Source organism: Pterocles gutturalis, unplaced genomic scaffold, assembly GCF_000699245.1.
Source record: "Pterocles gutturalis isolate BGI_N339 unplaced genomic scaffold, ASM69924v1 scaffold2914, whole genome shotgun sequence".
In the NCBI taxonomy this organism is placed as follows: Eukaryota; Metazoa; Chordata; class Aves; order Pterocliformes; family Pteroclidae; genus Pterocles; species Pterocles gutturalis.
In genome coordinates, this window is record NW_010130371.1 from 164,261 (window position 1) to 186,802 (window position 22,542).

The window sequence follows — 22,542 nt, forward strand, 5'->3', positions numbered from 1 at the left end:
TCAAGCATTTAAAAAAAACTCCAGGGATTAATTTATTGCCAGCCTGAGCCCCCTATGCAGAGGGAGCAGGACTAACCTTTCTTCACTGGCCCCAGGATGAGCTGCCTCCTGGGAGCAAGTAGGAGACCCAGAGAGCTCTAAAACAAGTTAGGATATCACTTGCAAAGTGCTGAGGAGATAGGATTTGTTTCGAGTTTATTTCTCGCTGGTTGAAAACTCACAGCAGGGGCTGTTACACACCCCTTAGCACCAGGCATGTGTTTGAGCACCTTTCTGAGCGGGTGTTTGGTCTCCAACAGCCACCATCTTCCTCATCCTTAAATAATGCCTCTGTCCTGTGAAATTAGTGATTATTGTTGTGCTGTTTGGCTTCTTGGTGAAAGGTTTAATAGGTGAAAAGCAGCAGCAATATGGGCCTGAGCAGAGCGCCTGGTGCATTGTGCCCGTAGTCGGGAGCGCTGGAAGGACCAAGGTTGCGTGAGTCGAGCGAGTGTGCCTGGGACGGGATCATTTTCTACCTTTTTGCTGATTTGATATGAAGACCTCTGTCAACAAATCCTTCATTATGCAGGCTTCCTGCTCTGGCTCTGTGAGGAGCAGCAAATTAAGCAGCCCACGTATGTAATATTAATGGCTGGAGAAGCAGCACTGCCTCTCTGTTTGTATGTACTGCCAATGCTCATTAAGAAATCCCTGTCACGTAGTAAAGATGGCTGGGAGATTACAGACGACAAGTTCCTGCATCTCTCTCCTTAAAGCAGCCCCCAGAGCCTGGAGGGACACACTCATACTGAACCACGTTTGTTTGCACTGTCTACCAGAACTCGCTTCTTGTTTCGGTGGGTGCACATCAGATCTCTGGTTTCATTTTCCCCTCCTGCAATCACAGAAGCTTTTCTAGCTCTGACTGGTTCTGTGCCGGCACACTGGTGGTGGTGGGATATTAGCTGTTTGGTACCCGAGCTCTGTGGCACCTGACAGAACTCAAACCGATATTGGCAGCACCGGAAAGCTGCGGCTTTGAAGTGTAACAGGGACTTTGCTTATTAATGTTCAGACCTTTGTTCCTGGTGATTAAATTAGAGCTTCCTACAGTCAGTTAACGTATTAATGACCTAAAAACCAATCTGAAGAGCTTCACTGCTCAGCCCTGATGATAGGAGACTGCAAAGATGTCTAAGAGTCCTATTTTCAGCATTTTACTGGGCTCAGTAAGCACAGGTGAGCAGAATGGAGGAGAAATAAGGAGAGGGGAGTACACACAGTCCATTAACAGCAGGTGCCAGACCAGTCCCCAGGAGCTTTAGTTATTCTCCCAGCACTGATAATCCATGGGCCTCTGCCTTCTCTATTGCACAGTCTAGATTGTTCTAGATCGCACAGCAGGGCCACAGTCTTGGGTGGAATGTGACGTTGCTGCTGCTCCAGATGCTCCTGGGATGCTCCCTGGCGGGACGATCTGTATCCATGTGCTCTGCTCCCGGTAGGATTCTCCCACCAGTACAGATGCAGTTCATGCCTCTCCGTTTCTCCAGCAAATCCTCTGTCTGATTGACTGCGGACACCTCTTTTCCATCTTCTTGTCATCCAGCCAAAAGCCCAAATCACTGTGCTCTCCTCAGCCATTAATAACCTTTTACAGCTTTCTTTTGTCAGTCCTCCCTCTCAGGCCTAATCAATAGCTTTGCTCTTAGCGTTTGGCACTCTCTTCTGTTCTGCCAGTCCGGATAGCAAGGTCAAATCAGTCCTTTTTGTATTTCTCCCTTAAATAAATAGTATCAGCTCCCACACCTTAACGCAAAATATTTTTATTACTGAAGAATCCCAGGTATTGATCAGATGTAGCTCTGTACCTAGCTCTCTGCACAGCCTTGCCTGTAGCTTTAATACCGCATTCAATAATGTGTCTTTTGCAAGACCAGTTCATACAGCTGAAGAGGCATTTTTGTCAGGCTGCGAGCACAAGCTCAGAAGGATTTTTTTCATCGCACCGCATAGCCCTCGCACAATCATGCCAGCCCCTGAAGGGCAACAGCCTTTCAAACTGCTCTTCTAATTGTTTTGTCCCCTCGTCTAGTACAGAGCTGGTGTCCTGCACTTCCAAAGCACCAGTGAGGAGGGACTGTAACTGAAGAGGATGCTCTCCTAACCCAATTTTAATATGATTTGTGAGGCTGCTGGGGGTGGCTGCTACAAAGCAGCAGCAGAGAGGGAGGACAGACAGACAAGGTGAGCACATTTACTCAGATCAGACCTTAAACCAGGAGGAATTTCAGGGTTTTGGAGGAAGAGCCATGCCAGAGAGCAGAAAAAAATGTGCACAACTAAATTGTGCTGCTTTGCTGCTCCTAAAAAACTACCATCGCCCTCCCCTGCTACGGAGGCACACCCTTATGTCTTGAAAGCCTGGTTCAGCTTCTCTCCACCCCCCAGCAGTGGCCCAGGCTATAAACAGCCTCTCCTCCGTTTGCAGTGTGGGCTTGCAAGCTCTCCAGGGGAAGGAAAAGCAGAGAGCCCCGCGCACCCAGCACGGCATGGGAAGGGCTGGGGCTGGGGTCAGGCGCCCACCAGCAGAGCAGATGTCCTTGGGGAAAAGTTTCTGGTTTAAGCCTGAGCTCCCAGTCTGCTACCCAGGAGTGCTGGTGCTCGGGTGTGTTTAATGCCATTACAAAGCTCAAATCTCTGAGGGAAATGCCCTGCTCATTTGTGTTATCTGCTGCTTTGGCTTGGGATGGAAGCAAAGGGTGGGAGATTGTGATTTTCTGTTATAAGGCAGCAGGGAGCTTTAAACAATATATATTCATGTATTTCACTGTGTATGTATATACATATATGTATGCCTTATGTATATGTAAAGTAGACTTATGCTGCCCTCCTTTCTAGCCTTAATTCATCATTTGCTTACTACAACTTCCCCATCCCCCATTTTAATATTTTCACTTACCGTACTTTGAAGAGCTAGAAATAGCTTGTCAGATTGAGACAGCTCTTGAGAAGTTTAATTTTCCTAATGCTTGTTGGAAATCCCCTTTCTGAATCTGCAGGAATATTAAGGTTCTTAGTGCGAGCTGTGCAGAGAGGGAATTTGTAAGTAAAGCTGTCAGGGAATGGCAATTGGGTTAGGAGAGGCTTGACGGGCGGCACCCACGGGTGCAGGATCGGTCTCTGGAGGAGGGAAGGATGTTTGCTGAGCCTGCTGTGGGTGGCAGAGCTGGGACAGGGTAGGTAAGTGCCAACCTCTTGTTTTCTCTCTGCCAGCCCTCCAGGGAACACAAGGTAGTCAGACAGAATTGGAGCAGAGGCACCCGGAGCGTTTACAAGCAAAGGGAACAGTTGTAATGACTCCTGCTGCTGATTCCCACCTGGATTTCTAATGTCACTGCTTCTGGCTGGGACAGCTAGTAGGACCTTGTTGTGTCCTGACTCCTGGTCGCATGGTGCTCCTGCGAGGGTGGCCTCTGCGGAGGGGTGCTGCTCGGTCGCTGGCTGTGCCCCTGTGCCCAGATGGGGACAGCTGGGGAACCACTTGCAGTACCAGCACTAAAAGGTGCAGGGACAGGGCTAAAAGAAGCTTGAACGAAAGCTGTATTGACAGTGCTGTGCATCGCCTGAGTGTTCAGTGCTGTCCCCAGAACGGCAGGATTAGTGTGAAGGATTCTTATTCTATATGAGAGAGGAAATAAAAAGATATTTTGCAAAGAGCCAGCGAATAACAAGTGTCCCCTAGCTACTGGCAGTGACAGGAAAGTGCAGGAATTTGAGAACAGGTGACCTGTCACTGTCTGAATCCTTGTGCTTGGTTCTGTGTCCAAGTAACAGTCCCTATCTCACAACTGCACAGACCAAGGGGGGTCGTTCCCCCTGGGCCATCCATGGGGATACCAATAAGCCGCCGCATTTGCAAAAGCAGGGCGCTAGCAAGGACCCCGCCTTCCAGGCCAGGCTCTGGGGTCTGCTCAATGGCAGCAGGTCCATTGAACCCAACCCACCGTGGGCTCAGGGCTGGAGATGAGGCCAGTCCCAGTCCTGTCTGCTGCTGGAGCTGGGCTTTGCAGGACCCAGTGCTCTGGCTCATGGCCATCTCTATTGCAGGCTATTGCTTGCATTTTTAATAAAAGGCAGACAATTTGTGATTGGAAGTGCCAACTGAGTGTCTTCCTCCTAGTGGGAGGCCAGCTAATTTGTGATTGGAAGTGCCAAGTGAGTGTCTTCCTCCTAGTGGGAGGCCAGCTGATGGCCTCGTCAAGCTACTCCAGACACACCATGGGCTCGCACAGGAGTTCAGAGATGCAGGACTATAGTCAGCCCTTTTTCCTCCGTCCTGAGCAGAAGCAAAATAATGGAGATCAGAAAGCTTGATAATTGCTCCTCCTCTTTTACCACCTGCTGTTTTCTTCCCGAGTAGTTGGTCTCCAAGAATTACTGAAATTAAACATGGCAGTTGAGGCTGCCCATTGTTCCCTGCTCTGTAATGTGCTGGAGTGGCACCTTTGTATTCATCCATCCATCCCCATCTCCTCAGATGTGCTGCTCACACAATGGTTATTGTTGTAGACGGGACTTGGAATGAGCTCTTGCATTATTCACTTCATTTATTTTGATACAATATTTGGAGCCACTTCATTAAATTCTCTTACAACGTCCTGTCATTATTTTCCCGTCTCCTTGCCAATGCCTGGCTCGTACAGATAATGTAACGACAATGTGGGGTGTGGGGAGGTGGGGAATAGACTTGTTTTCTAGAAAAGGGGCGAGCTATGAATTATTTAACTTGATTTATTGATTCCCCCCCCAAAAAAAAGAGTACAACTAGCTTGAAACCCATCGTTTGTGGGTAGTAGATACGGGCAGTAAATACTCAGGACAATCAAGTCTTGAACAAAGGCAGAACCTTACAGCTTTACAGACCGTGTGTGGATATGCAGAAGATGGGATGTATAAACACCTATTTACGAGCACTGAAAAACGAACTACAGTGTTTTCTCAGATGCAACAGATCAGACTCATGAAACATTTTTTTTTTTCCCTTTTTAACGTTCCAAGTGCTTGTGATCCGAGGAGGGACTGATGTAACGCAGCCTCTCCCTTTACTCAGGACTGCTGTTTTCCTGGCATTGCAGAATTTATCGGCACAGCCAGGGATGTCAGGGAGCTTTCCTCCCAGGTGTGGCTTGCAAAGTGCTCCAAGGGAAGGAAGGGGTAAGCTTTGGCTCAGCAGTTCAAACCCTCCAGTGGGCAACATGGATGTTGAAGAAATGAGTTTTGTACAATGGAAACAGCAATGAATATATTGGATCCATGGGGCTGTGGTGGTGCCTTGAGCATTGTCTTGGTCAGGACACTCGGGAGTGAACTGTGGCTCCCGATTAGGCTCTGGCTGTGGAACCACACATGCTTTTCATTTTAAGTAAGTAGTTAAACTGATTGGAGTAATAGAGCTAGTCCTATGTTTACCCAACGTACGCAAATAGATATTAGGTTTCACCTCTTTGTCCTTATATTTACCTTTGCTGTTCATCATCCAAATGCAAAATATCCGAGGGAAGGTATGTACTTGTTTGGACTGGAACATACATAGTAATCTGGAGGTAACTCTACATCTCCATGAATTAAAAGCAACTAGCTGCAATTTTGCTGCTGGAGAATCTGCTTTCTTGGACTGTCCCTGGAAGGAAAGAGCTGCAGCGGGAGAGTCAGACTCTGCACTCCTGTGGCAATGAGGCCAGTGGGTCTGGAGCAGGAGCCACAGAGGTGGGGAAACCATGGGCCATAGGAATTGCTTAATGCAAGACACTTACAAACCCTTGGGACAGCTCCTCTAAATATGAGGCAGAAAGAACTAACTGTGCTGATGGGAGAGGTAAAGTCTTCATTATTGATTATTTTCTGTGATAGGAGTGCTAATAAAAGCTCCTCATTTCCATATGTGTATTTTTGGCACTGCAGAGAAGCTCCTGGCCACTGCAACACCCAAGAGCTGGGGGTGTGTGCTCTCCTCCCAGCCTTTTCATGCGGGTTTTCTGCAGCAGCATAAATTTCCTTGTGTGAAAGATGAGAGCCGCTGAGCCAAAGGCAGCCAAAACTCTTTTTCATCCTAATTGCTCTGCGGCCCGTTCCCCCTTCAAAAAGTGCCTTTGCTGAAGTATTGCAGTGACCATAAATTTTGTATGTATTGAGACAGTAGCATGATTATTTGGCTGTTTAGACTATATTTGCCTCTAAATGCAGAGCACGGCTGATATCTGAACCTTGTGTGTTGATTCATTGATTGCATTTAGTCAAGAGGCTGGGACAGCTTGTTGGAAACAAGTTATTAACAGCAACTTCCTTTTAAAGGTTATTGTTAATTATTTGCCTTCTTGGTGGTGCCAGGTTTTTACTAGCTAGCAGGAAGGGCTTGGGGCTTGCCTCTTGCCTAGAGTCTCCTGGAAGGTGTGCCTGGACGGGTGGCACCGGCGGTTTGGTGGCAGCTCTAGTTGGGGACAGCCCAGGGAGCGCAGAGCTGGTGACAGAACAGGGAATCTGCCCTTGCAGGGACAGATCCCTTTGGACCTCTAGCTAGGACGTGATGGATACATACAATACAGGAAAGCATCTTAAGGGTTTCTCTTCTGTTTTTTTGGAGGTTGCTGTTGGCTTTCACTTCTCTGAGCTGTTTCGGCATCTCATACTGTGTGTTTGGGGAAAGATGACGTGATCACAGTTGCTTTTACAGCTGGTGCCAAGACAGAGCAAGGCAGCACTAAATTCCACCTGTTTTTTGTTCCTCTCTTTAATCATACCTGTTGCTATCAGATCTGAGCTCCTGAGCTGCGTGAGGCACCAGAACGCAAGGGGCAGGGGCTGGCCCAGGTTGTTACAGCCATGCAGAGCAAGGGAAGGTTCAGCTCATGCAGTCTTGATTTGCAGCGTGTTTGGTTTGGAATTTTTTGCTTATGGAAATGAATATTCAATACAAAATGCTTTGTTTTCAGGAATGTCTTATGAGAATTTTTCTGTAACATTTTGGAGGGTTAGGGGTTTTTTTTGCTTTTTAAATAAGCTTAATTAGGTAAAGCTGGGTTCAGAAGGCTTAATTTGCAACTGTTCAAATTAACTTTTCCTGGTGGAAATAACAGAGGTGGGTGATTAAAACTACTATTTCATGCTTTTTTGTAAGTGAATTAATCACCTGCATGTGAGTTTGCTTCAGTTTAAATTACCAGAGAGGGACTGGGAAGGGGCTAATAAGGAACCCAGCCTGTGCTCAAGCCTCCAAAGGCAGCCCTGTTTCCAACGGGCCATTTGTTAGGTGAATAGATTGATATTTAAACACTTGGTGTGGAAGAGAAAAAAAGAACACTTCACTGGTTGCAGCATAAACCAGTTTTTGAGTCATTCATAATCTTTATGGAGAAGTCAATTAAAGATCTTACTGGAAAGCAGAGGTTCAGGGGACAGAAGTCTGCTCCTTATTTATCACTTGCAGAAATATTATTTCCCGTCAAAGTCAATACGGAGTAATATTCCACAGAGTTTTTTCTTGTGTTGACAATTATTTTAATTAGAGAGCGATGAATTATTTTATAATTTCTGGTCTATACAATATGACTATATACTAACGACCTGGTCACAGCTGGCACCATTTGGCAGCTAGTCCCTCCCGCAGGCTGCCCAGCACCGGCCATGCTGACCTGCACACCCAGTGCCAAACGAGACCTACAGGCACCTCGTGAGAGATAAGGAGGGAAACAGTCGTGTCGTGGGCATGCACCTTCTCCCCAAAGGTATTTACGGCTGCAGGAAACACCCAACCGCACAAACCAGCCCTCCGGTAAGCACAGTCCTGACCGAGGCCACCTTAATGCTGGGGTGGGGGGAAGCAGCCGTGCAGCGCTGGCAATTGCTTTTCCTGGTTTTTTTTTTTTTTTTTAATTACAAATTTTTTTTTTTTAAGTTGTGAGGCAGTTTGATTTGGGGAATATTCTTTTTCCATTATTGCAGCAAAGTGGAACACTTTCAGCTGGTCTCTTGCCCACCAAACACCATTTTATTACGTCTGATGTCTTTTTTTTAATGAGTACCAAGACAGTTGCTAGTTTAGTTTATTTTACCTCTGAAGCCATAGCTATCATCACTGTTAGCAGTACTCTCTGTGTGCTGGCATCCACAATCAAACCCATCTTTTATTACCACGTCCTTTTGATAAGTTTGGTTTTAGTCGAGTTGGTATCAGATGTTTTCTAGCAAAGAGTTCAGGTTGTTAACAGACTTCAGAGGCTTCCGACAACAACCCTGTGTCCTGCCCCTGCTGCGGACCCGGTTTCCAAAGGTGCAGAGGAGGGATGAGGGTCTCGGTTTTGTGTTCTTAAAACCTGTTGGGGTGCTAATTCCCCTCTTGGTTTTGGAGCTGCAACGTTCAGGTTAGCGGCCACACGCTGATGAACTGGAGAGAGAACTTGGTCCCAAGCAGCTGCCTGGAAGGTGGAGCTAATGGACATGCACAGAGCTGTGAGTCCGAGCCTCGAATAGCTGCCAAAGCCCATGTCCTCAACGGAGCAGTCTAGTCTGCAGAGCTCTGCTGAGTTTTCAGCCTCTAGCAGGTTGGAGCTGCAACGTTCAGGTTAGCGGCCACACGCTGATGAACTGGAGAGAGAACTTGGTCCCAAGCAGCTGCCTGGAAGGTGGAGCTAATGGACATGCACAGAGCTGTGAGTCCGAGCCTCGAATAGCTGCCAAAGCCCATGTCCTCAACGGAGCAGTCTAGTCTGCAGAGCTCTGCTGAGTTTTCAGCCTCTAGCAGGTATTGGGCAGTCATGTCCTCAACGGAGCAGTCTAATCTGCAGGGCTCTGCTGAGTTTTCAGCCTCTAGCAGGTATTGGGCAGCAAAAAAGAGTCAGAAGTGGAACATTTTCAGAAGTGTTGGACTTTATGTTCCTCTTTCCCCTAGCCATTGTGTCCCAATCATGCTGGCTCTGGAACTGGAGAGGATTGGGAGAGGGAAATGATTAAAAGATTGGAAAACATCTCATAGAGAGAGTGAGTCAAAGAGTGCAATCCATGCCTGTATCAAAAGGAGCTTACGTGGCGCTTTGATCGCAACCCGTTAAGTACTTACATGGTGAACATAAATTTGAACAATGGCGCTTTGTTCGCAACCCGTTAGGTACTTACATGGTGAACATAAATTTGAACAGACTCATTAATCCATAGGCAAAGACATGACCATCAGGGGCTGGAGCTGTAGCTGTACAAATGCAGATCAGAAACAAGTTTCTTATGGAAAGATCTAAGGATCGCAACAGATTTATTGCTTGCGTTTCTAGATGTTTTTCTAGAAGCAAATGTTCTGGTTCAGGTGCTGCTGCCAGGCTGGACATAGGAAGTCAGAAGGTATCTGCTCTGCAGGAGCATTAGATGACCATGGTGCTTTCTTTTGGTCTCAAAAAAATAATGTGGCAGTGTCTGGGTAAGGAGAAAAAAAAAAAAAAAAAAAGGTAAAAAATTATGTTTTCAGCTGTTATAGAGCCCTAATCCCTTTGAACAGGAACTGTGTTCTATCTAAGGGATGCTAAGGACTGGTTTTAATCCAAGGCATGTGCACAGACTGCAGTGACGCTGTTTCTTATTTCACTGAGGTGAACTGAGAATATTCAGACTGTATATTGCTCATTGGCCTCGAAAAGGCCTGAGACAGGCTTCACTGAAGTACGATTCCTGCAGACTTCAGTGAGTGCTGAATCCTTCAGAGCTAAATTCTGTTTCTAGCTACCCCAGCACACGTGCGGATGGTGTTACCTGCAGCGCTCGCTTTGGTTTTCGGTGTCACCACATTCGAGCAGCTCAGACTTTCCAGCTACTTTTGCCTTGCAGCATTCCCATGGAATAGGAGCCGTCATCTCCTGTGCGAGCTTGGCCACACCAGACAGTCTGCGCTGCCACCGAGAACTGAGCTTACATAACTCTAGTCCAGAGTCTTAAATGTGAGCTTATTCCTCATTTTGGGCTAAACAAAAACAAAACAAAACAAACAAAAAAAAACCCAGAAAAAAAATTCTTTATTTTGGAGTAAACCACTCCAGTCTGGCTGTAGTTATTTTTACATTGCATTGCATTTTCTTTCTAAATGGCTTGTCTCTCAGAATATTCCAGTGACCTTTGTTTTGTTGGTGGTTTTAACTTGGTAGTAGGGATAGAAACTCAGACTGCTGTCTTCTGCTTTTAATCTGAGTCAAGTGGTGGTGATGAAATTGTGTGTTTTGAATGATTCTGTGTGGTTTTGCACTGAGCCACAGCCTTAACCTTCCCAGTAGTTCATAGCAGTTACAGCTGAGTTATTTGATTAAAATATTTTTACCAGCTACTTGAAAGTACTGCAGCTATGTGATTTATTCTCATTGTTAGCGTGTTTGTTTAGTCTTTCAGACGAAATGAACTTTCCATTCATTTAGTACTAATGCCAAGAGAACTATTGTATTCAAAAATAATGGAGCATAATGTACAGTGAAACACGGGTATTTTGCTCATGTAGTTGCAAATATATACACAATGGAAATGATTCAGCAGCTTAGGGTGTTAATCTGCTTCCTCTGCGAATGGGCACTGGCGGCTTTTGGATCAGCCCAGGGTTACTGCCTCCACGGAGGCAGGTGGTGCATCCAACGCCAGAGACAGAACCTTTCGCTCTGGGGTTACGTGCCAAGTGTTGCCACAAATAAACCGCAATGCACTTGTCGTGACAACTCCTTTCTGCAAAATCTGGATTTCTCTGAATTTTGTGTTGGCCTGAAATATACAGGGGAACTAGAGAGATGGAACATTTTAAAATCCTCTGTTTTAGAGCAGTAGTTAGTGTTGAGTTCCCAGTCTATGACACAACGGCCTGATTTCAGAGGTGTACCGTACAGCCAATATTCTAAATAAAATCAGTGGGTGATGGGAGGTCCACTGGAAATCAGCCCCTGGCACCTCAGAGCAAAGCCACCCAGAAAAGCTGCTCGTAGCCTGGCATCTGTTTGGTGTTCTGCATTCCCCAGATCTGAACTCCAGCTCTTAGCCACTGATGTCCTTCCAAAATGTCTTTGAAAGACGTATCCTCTTTAATAATTTTTTTTTTTTTTACATTTCTTAACAAGATCCTGCTAGTTGACATATGTTGTTGAAAAAGGAGTTTGCACTTCTTGTGTCTATGGATACTCAGTCACACATAAAACTTAATGTAATTGAATTTTAACACTGCCATAACAAAATCTGATGTTTCTCGTTAAAAATAAAACCTCACTTATTTTAGACAGCTCAACAGAGAGGTTCTAACCCTGGAATGTGTTGCAGGGAAAACCAGCAATAAACAAAGGGAAAAGCAGGGAGAGCATCACCAGCATGTCCTCATTATTGCATTTATATTAAGGGGCTTGTCTGTTCTTCTCCCTTCCAACACATGAAGCAACAAGGTTTTATTTAAAATAAGTTCATCTTGCTTGGTCTTTAATGGCTTGTAGTTAAAGCCCAGAGGGATAATATGACTTATTTTCTCTTAATTTCTTAAGCAGAGATGCTACAAAAATGTCTCCCACTAGTACAGACAGATTCCCAGATCTTTCCCTGAAAACTGTGAGCAGCAGCTTGCTGTTAATACCCCCCCAGCACACAGGAGGGTGTGCCTGGCTGGGTACCTGATGGTGTGCCTGGTTCTCCTGTTCTGGGCAGACACCTACTTCAGCTGTAAACTCTTCTGACATGTCTGACGGAGATAATTATAGTGCTCTGGGGGACTTTTGGCCTTACCAAAAATAGATGGGAACAGGGAAACAAGCATTTACAGGCAAAAGTAAGGAGATGCTGGGGAGAACAGCATCTCTGTTATGTGACAGCTTCTGAAAGAGCATCTGAAAATGCCTGCTTCATCTCCAGCCTTTTTTTTTTTTTTTTTGCTTCCCATGATTGAACTTTTATCTTCCTGAAATCTTCCAATATCAAGACACATTAATGTCAGCCCCTGCACGAATGTGTTAGTTGTTTGTGTGACAACTGTAGTGGAGCAGGAACACATTTTACAGCATGTGATCCAGTGTGACCCTTTAGGAAGGTCCCAATAAATGTGTTCTGACTCTTACACGCCTGCACTGTGCAAAGATAGGGATGGATACAGGTTTCTGTGGGACTGAGATCAAGGCATCATGTTTTCTTTGCTGAAAGTAGAAACCTGGTTTGCTGTGATTCTGGAAACAAACTTCAACTAAAAGTTACCTATCGTTAATTTTTATAAACCGATCAGATTACATTTCCTGTAATCTGTAACCTGTTCTTCATACAGGTGTTTGTCTATAAAAAGATTCTGTCCTCCCGTTCAAACCCCTTGTCAGAAAGTCGGTACCTGAATTTGGGGTGGAATTTCTCTTCCTGAGATGTGGGTGTTGGAAAGGTCTTGCCCTCTTCTAACAGACACAAATCCCTGCAGTGGGTGGATCATCCTCACCTAGTTGATGGACTGTCATTTTAATGAGGCCTGGACTCTCCACTGACCATAAAGGAAATCTGCCCAAATAGTTTTCTATATTTATGAGATCCTCACATGAAGGTGAGATTAATCTTGCTAACCATAATTAGAGGAAATCAGTTCCTGCCTATTTGTCTTCATGCAGAAATTCCCCTGCTGAGGATTCATTTCTCTTCCGGGGGTCCGTTCTTTGCAGGCAGGATGAGCACTTCTTCCCTGTCTCTCTCCAGCTGAGCTGCTGTGTGTGTCCATCACCGGCACCAGTTTCAATCTGCCACTGCCCCTTCCTGCCAGACTGGCTCAGGCACATCACCCTTACCTGTTCTTTGCCTCTGAATTTCATATTCAGGAATTTGGCCTCTTCTAAGATAAGTCAGTGTTGGATGAAACCTTCCCATTTTCCCCCGAGCTGCCTGTCGACTCTCCTGATGCCAGCTGAACCTCCGCACATCTCCGTTACACGGCTTTTAATGCACCGGTTCAATTAACTGCCCGGGGCTAGGTCTGGAGGCATTAAACAAGACACATAAATAGGAGCCATCCGCAAGAACTAATGACTGCTGCTTAAAAGCTACAGACCTGAGGATCAATTTTTCCTGTTTAAAAATGGGATTTAACTTAACAGGTGTTCACAGCATGAGGTAGGAGTGTAGCGGCAAGAGAGACTGAGTTTCTTAAACTGGTCCTTCCATTTAAAGCCTGATGAAGCTGCAATCTCACAGCACTGTCAGCTGCACGATGGAGCCTTGTTTCAGTGGGATGAAAGCAGCTGGTTTCAGCCCAGTCCTGATGAACATGCATTTGCATTCAGCCCCAACAAAAATCCCATCACTGTGGTTCACTGGCTGCAGAGAGATCGCAGCCCAGGACCAGAGGATTTATTCTAGTCCAGGGAGTGACTTGATGTGACATTTAGAGCGATGCTGCGTTGCCCTGGCAAGGCTCAAGTGAGTGCTGTGGCAATATTAGTGGGCTGCAGCTCCTGCGGTGGCCTGGAGAGGCAAGTGCAGCCATCAGTCATCGGGACATCCCAGCCTCACAGAACAAAGAGTCTAAACTGCACTTTTCTTTGAAGAAAAAAAAAAAAGTCCTTGGTTTGCAGTCTCACCTGCTGGAGAAGGGAATTATAGTTCTATAAATTGGTCTTATCCTCAAAACAAATGAAAACTTCTTGAAAGATATCTGTGATAATCCTCCAAAGCTTCCCCTGCTTAGCAGCGAGAAAGGGTGAGGATACACCTCTTCTTTTATTTCTGCTTTGGATGACTTGCCCATTTCATTTACAGTTTTCCCGGTATGTCCACGGGCACATCTACAGCGCCCACTTCTGCTGCTGCCTGTTGGCACAAGTCTGAGCTTGGCAGCAGTGGGATAAAAGGACAGAAGTGACTTCGATGTTACCTTAACAATGATGGCTGGGAGGCTTCCCTCTGTGCAAGCTTAAGCACATCCTGATGCTTTATTCAAACAAATGACATGCGGGGACAAATGTTTTAAGAGTGGAGGGGATAGAAAAATGGTCTCATTAAGCTATGGAAAGTAACTAAAAAGGAAGGAAGATGCACTATGCTGCACTAGATGCACAATGCTCCAGGGACACCTCGGAGCATTTCCCAAGGCTACAGCAATAAGAGAGGTAATCAGTAAGGAATAGTAAATACAAAACTGAAGATGAGCCACAGCCTTTGTGAAACACTTCAAACTTGTTCAGAACAGAATCATTACTAGGATCATACCGAGATCAACAAGAGAGTGAAATGGTATTAAAAGAAGATGAATTTTCAGAACATGTAAAATAGGAATTTTCTCCTGTTCCAGGAAATGGTTATTACATTGCCTCATTGCCTCTTTTCACATAGGAAGAGATGGAACTTTTTCCCTGACTCGCAGTGCAGTCTGTAAATAGCTGTATTGTCACTAATACCTGGACAAGAGAAACTTATTTTAAACTGCGTTACAAAGTCTGAGACAGCCTTTAATGCCTTAATTCACCTCAGATAGCACCTTGTAATCCAAGTGTCTGATGTTTGAGGAGCGAGAGGTAATGCCACCACGGTGTCACAGTCTGACTCTCTGAATTCAGCGGTCAACTTCTATCTGGGGACTGAAGTGCTAATATTTTGTACCAATATTTGAGAGCATTACTACTTCATCAGAGTGCGTTACCTTTACAGCCTTACCTTGCTCTTCAAACAACTGCTGTCGTTGCTGGATTATACCAGCTATGTAAATTGGGATTGTAGAGCCAATAGTTATTGCCAATAGTGCTTATTGTGCATTAACTTGTACAAGTTAAGCAGGAATTTATATATTTTTAAATGTGATCCCAGGTGACTTCTTAAACACATTTTTAAAAGAAAAAAGCTAGGTGAGAAGCTAGGAGGCTGTAAGGGATGACAAAGGGCAGGCTCCAAGCTTATAAGCTTTTGATATATTAAGATAAATTAAAGATTTTTTAACTCATTTCACTTAATTAAAGCCACTGAAAAGTAACAGCGAGGATGAATTTTTGAAGCAGTACAAGAGCATTTCGTTTCAACTCATGATGTAGATTGATTGAACCAGACAAATGAAACGTGACCTCTATCTAGCCAGGTTATAGTCATAGCTGGACTTATGCCGAAGAAGATTTGTGCTGAAGTACACAAGAATGGAAATTGCAATGTAAGAAGCATACTAAAATATCTTAAAGGAGGTGTTATGACTTACTTCTGAAGCAGGAAGGGTTAAAGGGTGCAGTAGGGGAGTCTGAAATGCTGCTTGGGGTCAGGTGTTGGAACTGTGATTCCTCAGTAACCGGATGTTCTCTGCTGTGCTTATTAAAACCTATTGTTGAATTTCAAACAAATGTTTTAGATTAGCTTAATGGTAATGCTCTAGGGAAAATGAATTTCCAGGATAATTTTTCAGGCACTGGACAAAATAAATGCTGGCCTACATTTTTAGAAAGGATGAGAGATTTCAAGTGCCCTCAATATTTAATACTTAAAATTAGATGTCATAGGAATGACATGGAGTAGTTACTTGATGAAAATATGGTTCATTTAAAGAGGATTAAATTGCACACAAAAAATTATCCCTTTAGAAAATTTAGATTGTTTTCAAAAAATTATAAAACCTTGTTTTATCTTCCAGTTTGCTCTTATTGTGTGACCATAAGTCCTTTTCTTATAGTCGGTCCTTTACTCTAAAATTTTAAATGCAGATAAGACTTTGGAAGACCAAGACTTCCTTAGGCTACGTCAGGCAGAATTAAAGGTCCCCATGGCATCTGGGAACACTGGGACATGTGCAAGGAGATACCAAGCAACTGCAGCTCAGCTCGTAGAGACTTGCTCTTATCTGGGGTTTAAGTTTCAAACATTAAAGGAACTGGGCTTAGACCAACCTGACAGAGGAGCATGGAAGTGAAATAGATTCTGGAGTGATGAAATTACTTTGGACAACTTAATGAAAAAAAATGCTCAGATCCCACTGAGCCATTAAATGATTGATTTCCACATGGAAGCACCCATCTCCTCTGACAAGCCTTTGACAAAACTGTTTCTTTATTTTCATGTGGAACAGTTCTTGACCAAAAGATTAAAAAGACTGAGGGGAGAAGGGGACAGAACAGGTTATGAGCCCAATAGACAGGAGAAAATCTGTTGAAAAAGAAAACTGAAGTACTTGTGCATTCATTAAACAGAAAGGTAGCATTTGCAGATGTTTAAATTGCTTAATACTCAGGCTAATTTGATGGTAAATGATTTGCAGAGAGCACAAATACTTCTAAATCTTCCAATATATAATTTAACATCTTATTTTGATGCTTATCTTTATGTCAAGTAAGTTTATAGCAAAACATCAAAACTAATTTCCTTGAGACCACCAGGTAACTCCCTTTTTGCTAATTTGGAGCTCCGAGGTTCTGTTAGGACTTGAAATGACAATGGTCAGCATCAGACTGCACATGGCTTCCCAAAGGGCTCTGAGTGAATCCATTGACGCAGACAAGCTACCGAAGCGATCATGGCTGAACACATGGGAGTCCTGCAAACCTTGGCATCCCTGATAGCTATTAACAGACAACTTTTGCTGTGCGCAAAAGCTGAATTTAAAATGTCAATGCTCTAAATGCCATGTTACCTTAATTATTTTTGGAGCTAAGCCTCCCCAGATACAGCCTTTTCTAAAATACTGAAAGACTACTTTATGGCCATAGTCATACTCCCTTCCTCTGCTGCTCTGTTTCATTCATGCCTTCTGAAGCCTACAATACTCTAAAATTTCTACAATGAGCTGTAGAGAAAAGTGACTTTTGTTTTCTTTAAATCCTTGGAGATTGCTATCTAAATCCTTTTCCCAGTTCTATCAGACTACATTAGTTCCCTCCAGACACATTGTCTAGCCCACCTCCAAGGTGCTCTGGTTATTGCTAAGATAAGCTAGTCCAGATCAGTACAGCCTGTTTTCTGAAGGCCAGCATTCAGAGCCAGCTCTTGATTGTGCTATTGGCAAAGACCAAGAGTCTGGCAAATTCTGCGTTTGCTCTAGGAAGCGAAGACCCCCTTGCTTCCCACGGAAACGCTTTGTAAGGGGTAAGACCAGTTCCTGTTAATGCTCTTCCCAGAGGGCAGAGCAGAGGAGGGGAGCGCAGCGCTGGCTCTACTTGCTGGGGAGAGCAGCAGAGCCAAGGCTGTGGCGGTGGGAGCTGGGAAATCCTTCCTAGTTTAAGCCAACAGTAACTTTTTGCCTGGGAGAGGACAAAATTGTGAAGATTTAACTCAGTGTTTTTAGAGCATCCACTGGTTAAGGTTGCAATACGAATGCAGAATGTCTAAAAACTGGACTAGGTATGCTTTAGGGCTAATTAAAATGAAACCCTAATTCAGGAAGCTCTCGGTCCACACATCCCAGGCTCTAGCTGGGTTTTGCCACACACTACCAAATTGTCTCCACTTCTGAAGTAATCGTGCCAAGAAAGGAAACAGCATAGTAGCACCCATTGTACAGGTCCACTGCTTTCATTCAGTTCCTGTGGATTCAATGGCAGAATTAATTGCAAAATAAAATGCATGGAATTGGTTTAATTAACAGTACATTTCAAGGTCCTGAAACACAGAATTAGCTGCGGGGTAAATGCACAATGCAGGCTTTTCCTGCGAACAGAACAAGTGCTATTTTGGGAGCTGTATCTGTGGCTCATCGAGGTGTGCCTTGCTTAAAAAGCTGCTAGGATAAGAAATGGGGCTTTGACAGGGGAAGACAAATACTATAATTAGGGCTGCATGACAACAAAAGGATTGTTCTTAAATATAAAATCATTTGAGTGAAATTGCTTGAAAGATAATTATACCTCAAATTGCTTGCATGGGGTCTAATATTTGCTTTACAAGGACTTCCAAGACTCATTGAATATTTATGGGCCTGGAACATAAAACGGGATGAAATTTAAAGCATAAATTCGATTGCAATTTATTGTGATGAAATTCCCTAGCAGTTGTTGCCCCAACCTTTTAGCCTTAATAGACAGGCTTCGTGTTGCAGAACACAAGCCCATGTGATAAATGATATCAAAGCTGAATCCCCTTGATTGATGAACGCTGCCTCGTTTGATGACTGCAGAACAGTCCTGAGGGCTGATCTCACCACTATTTTTGTTGGTTTCATTTTTTTAAAATTTTTTTTATTAATGCATATATTGCAGAAGGGTTGTTTGTGCTTCTGGTGGGGTTATCACATGCAAATGAGCATGCTGTTTCACAGATGCAGATTTCATATTTATAGGTTAAATACAGCCTGAAAAATCATATGTTAATTGTAGTCTGAGGGTGTAGCAGAATTTCTCACTTGAACATGTTTTATTTTGCTGGAAATAGCGCAAATTCCAGATCAATGTGTTTAATTCCTTGAAGCTTGGTAATAAATATATCACGCTTTAGAAAAAGCGTTCTAATCATTACTAATCATTTACCATTAGCTCAGTGCTTAGAGGTATAGCTGACTTCTAGCCCACATGATGTATTTGTTTATTTGTTTTTAATAATCTGTGTTTCTCAGAAAACAACTCATGCTACAGGGTTTGGGGGAGGGCTAATGATAAAAGCCAAAAAAGCAGATTATCAGAGCCAGACTGGCAGAGGAGATCTGTGAGAAGATGTTTTGAGAGCATCAGGACTCCCTGCAGTGGACTTGGTTAGCTATAAATAATCTTTTTTTTTCTGTTGCCTATAAAGGTCCCATACCACATACGTCATGCAGAAAATCCATGTTGTAGGGGTTCCTCCTTTAGGATAGTTTGCTGTGGTCAAAAGAGACATTGCAGTTCCATGAGAGGCCTCACTACTCACTGATCATGGAGTTGTCCAGAGAAATACAGCTCCTCCTGAGACAGCGGAAAACCCAAGGGGCTGATTCAGTTGCAGGTTGAGAAACTGTTCAGTGGTAGGTGTTGGCTGGAGGCTCTTAAACTGAGAACTAGCACAGATGTACTTACATCCCAGCATGTCAAAGGACACACCAGAAATATTTAGGAAAAATGTGCTCAAAATGGAGTGTAGCAATTCCTGTATTTGAAATCCAGCCAGTTTTGCCCTTGGGGATTGCGTTATCAAAGGCAATGCTGAGCTGGAGCCCAGGCAATAAAAGGGGAAAAAGTTTTGGAGAAATCAATATACGACATTCAAATTACTTTCTTGTTTACTCTCCCAACAGCTGCAAAACACCAAATATAAAGAGGAAAGTTTAAAATACACAGTGAACTTCATTATTACAAAGAAAAGTCTAACACAACAGCCATTCAAATCGATAGAAAACTCACTGGTTCTCATGGGGGCAGGATCAAGCCTATACAAAGCAAATAGAGTTTCCCCAATAACAAGCAGTTAAAAATATGACCTTTTTTTTTTTTTCCTAAAAATGTAAATCCATTGATGACCAATTACGGATTCGAAGATGTGTCCATAATCACTGGGCTCGCAGGAATGATTAGTGTCAACTTTAAGCACAGATAAGTCTCATTTTAAAATAGCCTGCTGCAGTATCATCTTACAATACATCCTGAAAGCCACAGATGAGAACAAATATTACCAAAATGCACAGAAAATTGAAAGTCCCATTATTTTCCCCCTCTTAATCCCTTTTTACAGATCTCATAAATCTTTTAATAAATAAGTAAATCACAGAGGTACTAAAGAAACTGGCAAACTAAGAGGTAGTTTACGTAACAAAGCATCTCTGTCTGCTAGCACGTCTCACTGCCGAGGGCAGCCTGCGCAGTTCTGGAGTCTGAAGCCATATGTGGCTGTTTGGCTACATCGGCTTATCTGAAAGCAATTCAGGTAGGTAGAGGGCTGCAAAAAACCATGCCCTGTACTCCTCACTTTCCCCAAGCATCAAGACTCTGTTTGCGTTTTGGCCCCCTGAACATTAAGCAGTCAACAGACAGGTTGATCTTTTAGTGTTAAGAAAGCCTTTGTCTTCTTAATAATGTTATACTCTCTCTCTATAGCTACTCTTGGCTTTATGAACACATAGGTGTGTGTCACATATACCTGAATACACTCAGATTGGTATAACTGGGAAAAAAACCTGCTCCTGCAGTTTGGTTAGGATGCAACATGATCAAAATATTTGATGTCAGCTCCATGTGGTAGAGTGCTCCATCGTGTACAAGAAATCATTCTCCTTTTGAGGCCTTACGACAACAAAAATTTTGTGTCTTCTCAAGGAGTATATTTCTCCTTTTGTGATCTTACAAAATGATACTGGTCTGTGATGAATTGGTACACTAGAGACAGCGTGCTGAGTTAGATAAATCTGGTAGTTTGAAGTTGCAGGCAACTCCTGTGATGCTGGTATGTTTGAAGAGAATAATAATAATGCATGTCTTACTATCTCTTCTGAAAAGAAACCAAGAGAAACCCAGATCTAATTACATATCCGTCATTAAAGTGCTCTACACAGACTGCTGGGTATCAGGTGTTGTCTTGCAATTCACTGGAGTCTTAGGACAAGATTCTGATAGGCTTTTCTTTCACTTTCCCATGAATGATGTTTCTTCACATAGTCTTTGGCCCTTGTTACAATTTCTGTTTTCATAATCGGGTCATTCATCAAACTCTTGGACAGCACAACAAACTCCTAAAAAAAGATAAATAAAATAATAAGTTAAAAGTTCCTTGAAGTTCTAATGATACTGAAATAGTTTGTACCCGTATCTTGATTTTGGTAAAGCACTTCAACTGTGAGCCAATATATGAAGCTGTTCAAAGTCATTTTTCAAGGTCAAGTACCATAGTTTATTTATAAATAATGATCAATAAGTAGTTATTTTATATTATTTTATGTAGCCCTCCAAATAAGACATTTAAAATCAAGGCCAATCCCAAGAGCATTAAGGCAAATATGGGCAACAAATTTAATGACAAAAAATTGTTTACCTGCCCAACTGTCAGAAAACCAGGCTGGTTATAAATGAAATAAATCATCTGGTTTCCTGCATGGAGGACATCTGGCATCAGATTGATTGATCTCAGCTCAGCTAACCTTCTATCTCATTGCTTCTGTGACATCTTTAATGGTAAGAATAAAAAAATTCACTACATAAATATAGTCACAATAAAGATAAGAGCAGGCATGCAGCAACAAGCTCTTCCAGAGTAGTTGCATCTGGGCAGCTACAGATACAGCAGTGTCAGCTCAACGAGCTCTGCAAAAAAGCCAAATATTAATTTCTTTTAACTTTACTGGGCAAAATTACTCGCAGATTACAACTATTCCTTTGCCTCCTCCTCTGCACTCTAATTTAGTTCTAGAGAAGAGAAATGGTGAACTTCCAACACGTGAAAGGAGATTTGATGTCTGAACTAATCTATTCTGAGCAGCTGGTCTAATTTGCTATCAAGAGACAACTTCCAATACTTCAGCTTGATTACAAATGTGCCTCAGATTTTTGCAAAACAGTGTCTTGATTGAGCTCAGAAAAGCAGATAGCTATTGTGCCAATGGAAAATTAAGATAATGTATTATCACAGAATTGGTAGTGAAGATCAGGGTATAGGGATGTGGAGGACAAAAAGGATGGGAGACACAGATATATTGTTTACACAGTCTGTCAACTACGAAAGGAAATACCACAAATAAGACCAGAGTGCGTATCAACACTGGGTTAACTAGCAAATTATATTTGAAAACCTAAGTACACAGTGTCTATAAATACATACAGAGATAAAGAATCTTTGGTTACCACAGAATCAGTGTTGCAGTTGTAATGCAAGTGATGGCTATGCATAATATATTAGTGTGTGTGACCTCTGGGAAACACTGATATGCGAAATCACACTGAACATGTTACAATCACTGCTTTGACTATCACTGACAACACAAACTATCAATATATGCATCACTGCCGTGAAATTAAAATAGGCAGAGATGCACATTGGTTCTGTTGGAAAGGTTTGTAACTAGGTAGTAGAATAAGATGATGTTCATACATGCATATTAATGATAACCTCTTATTTTACCTAGAGTCAGTACTGCTTGTAATCATAGAATCCTAGAATGGTTTGGGTTGGAAGAGACCTTAAAGATCATCGAGTCCACCCCCCTGCCGTGGGTAGGGACACCTCCCACTAGCCCAGGTTGCTCAAAGCCTCATCCAGCCTGGCCTTGAACCCCTCCAGGGATGGATCTGTCCACGCAGCACTGAAAGAGCAGCCTCTGGAATGGCCATGCTTTGTATCCAGCCTGCCTTCAGTGTCCAGAATCACTCTGCAGTCAAGTATGTGCTAATTTAGTGTATTCAGGTCCTTACTTGGGAACTTCAGCCATGTGGGCTGAAGAGGCTGTTTTCTGACTGCTCCTGAGACTCTTCCTAAAGAAGTCTGGTCTAGAGAGTACCCTGAGGCTGCATCCATCAGACACTGCAGATACAGCCAATGACTCCAACTTCAGAGACACGTTCTTTTCCTTCCTCCATATCTGCCAAGAATACAGAACAGGGAAGGTGGGAAAGTCTTACATGACTTATGTTGGCTTCATCCAATTGCCTGTATAATCACAGTAATAAATACTGTTCACACTGA

The 22,542-nt window shown here is 43.4% G+C and overlaps 1 protein-coding gene across 1 annotated transcript in view; it reads right to left on the minus strand.

The window, feature by feature from the left end:
- Positions 1–20,172: 20,172 nt before the first annotated feature.
- The window catches only part of GLT1D1 (glycosyltransferase 1 domain containing 1), a gene marked incomplete at its 5' end in the record, with an annotated part of 44,249 nt that continues 41,879 nt past the window's right edge, over positions 20,173–22,542 (minus strand). The window contains one exon of the mRNA XM_010080193.1: positions 20,173–20,599. Coding sequence (XP_010078495.1) covers positions 20,453–20,599 — 147 coding nt within the window. The remainder of the gene's footprint in view (positions 20,600–22,542) is intronic.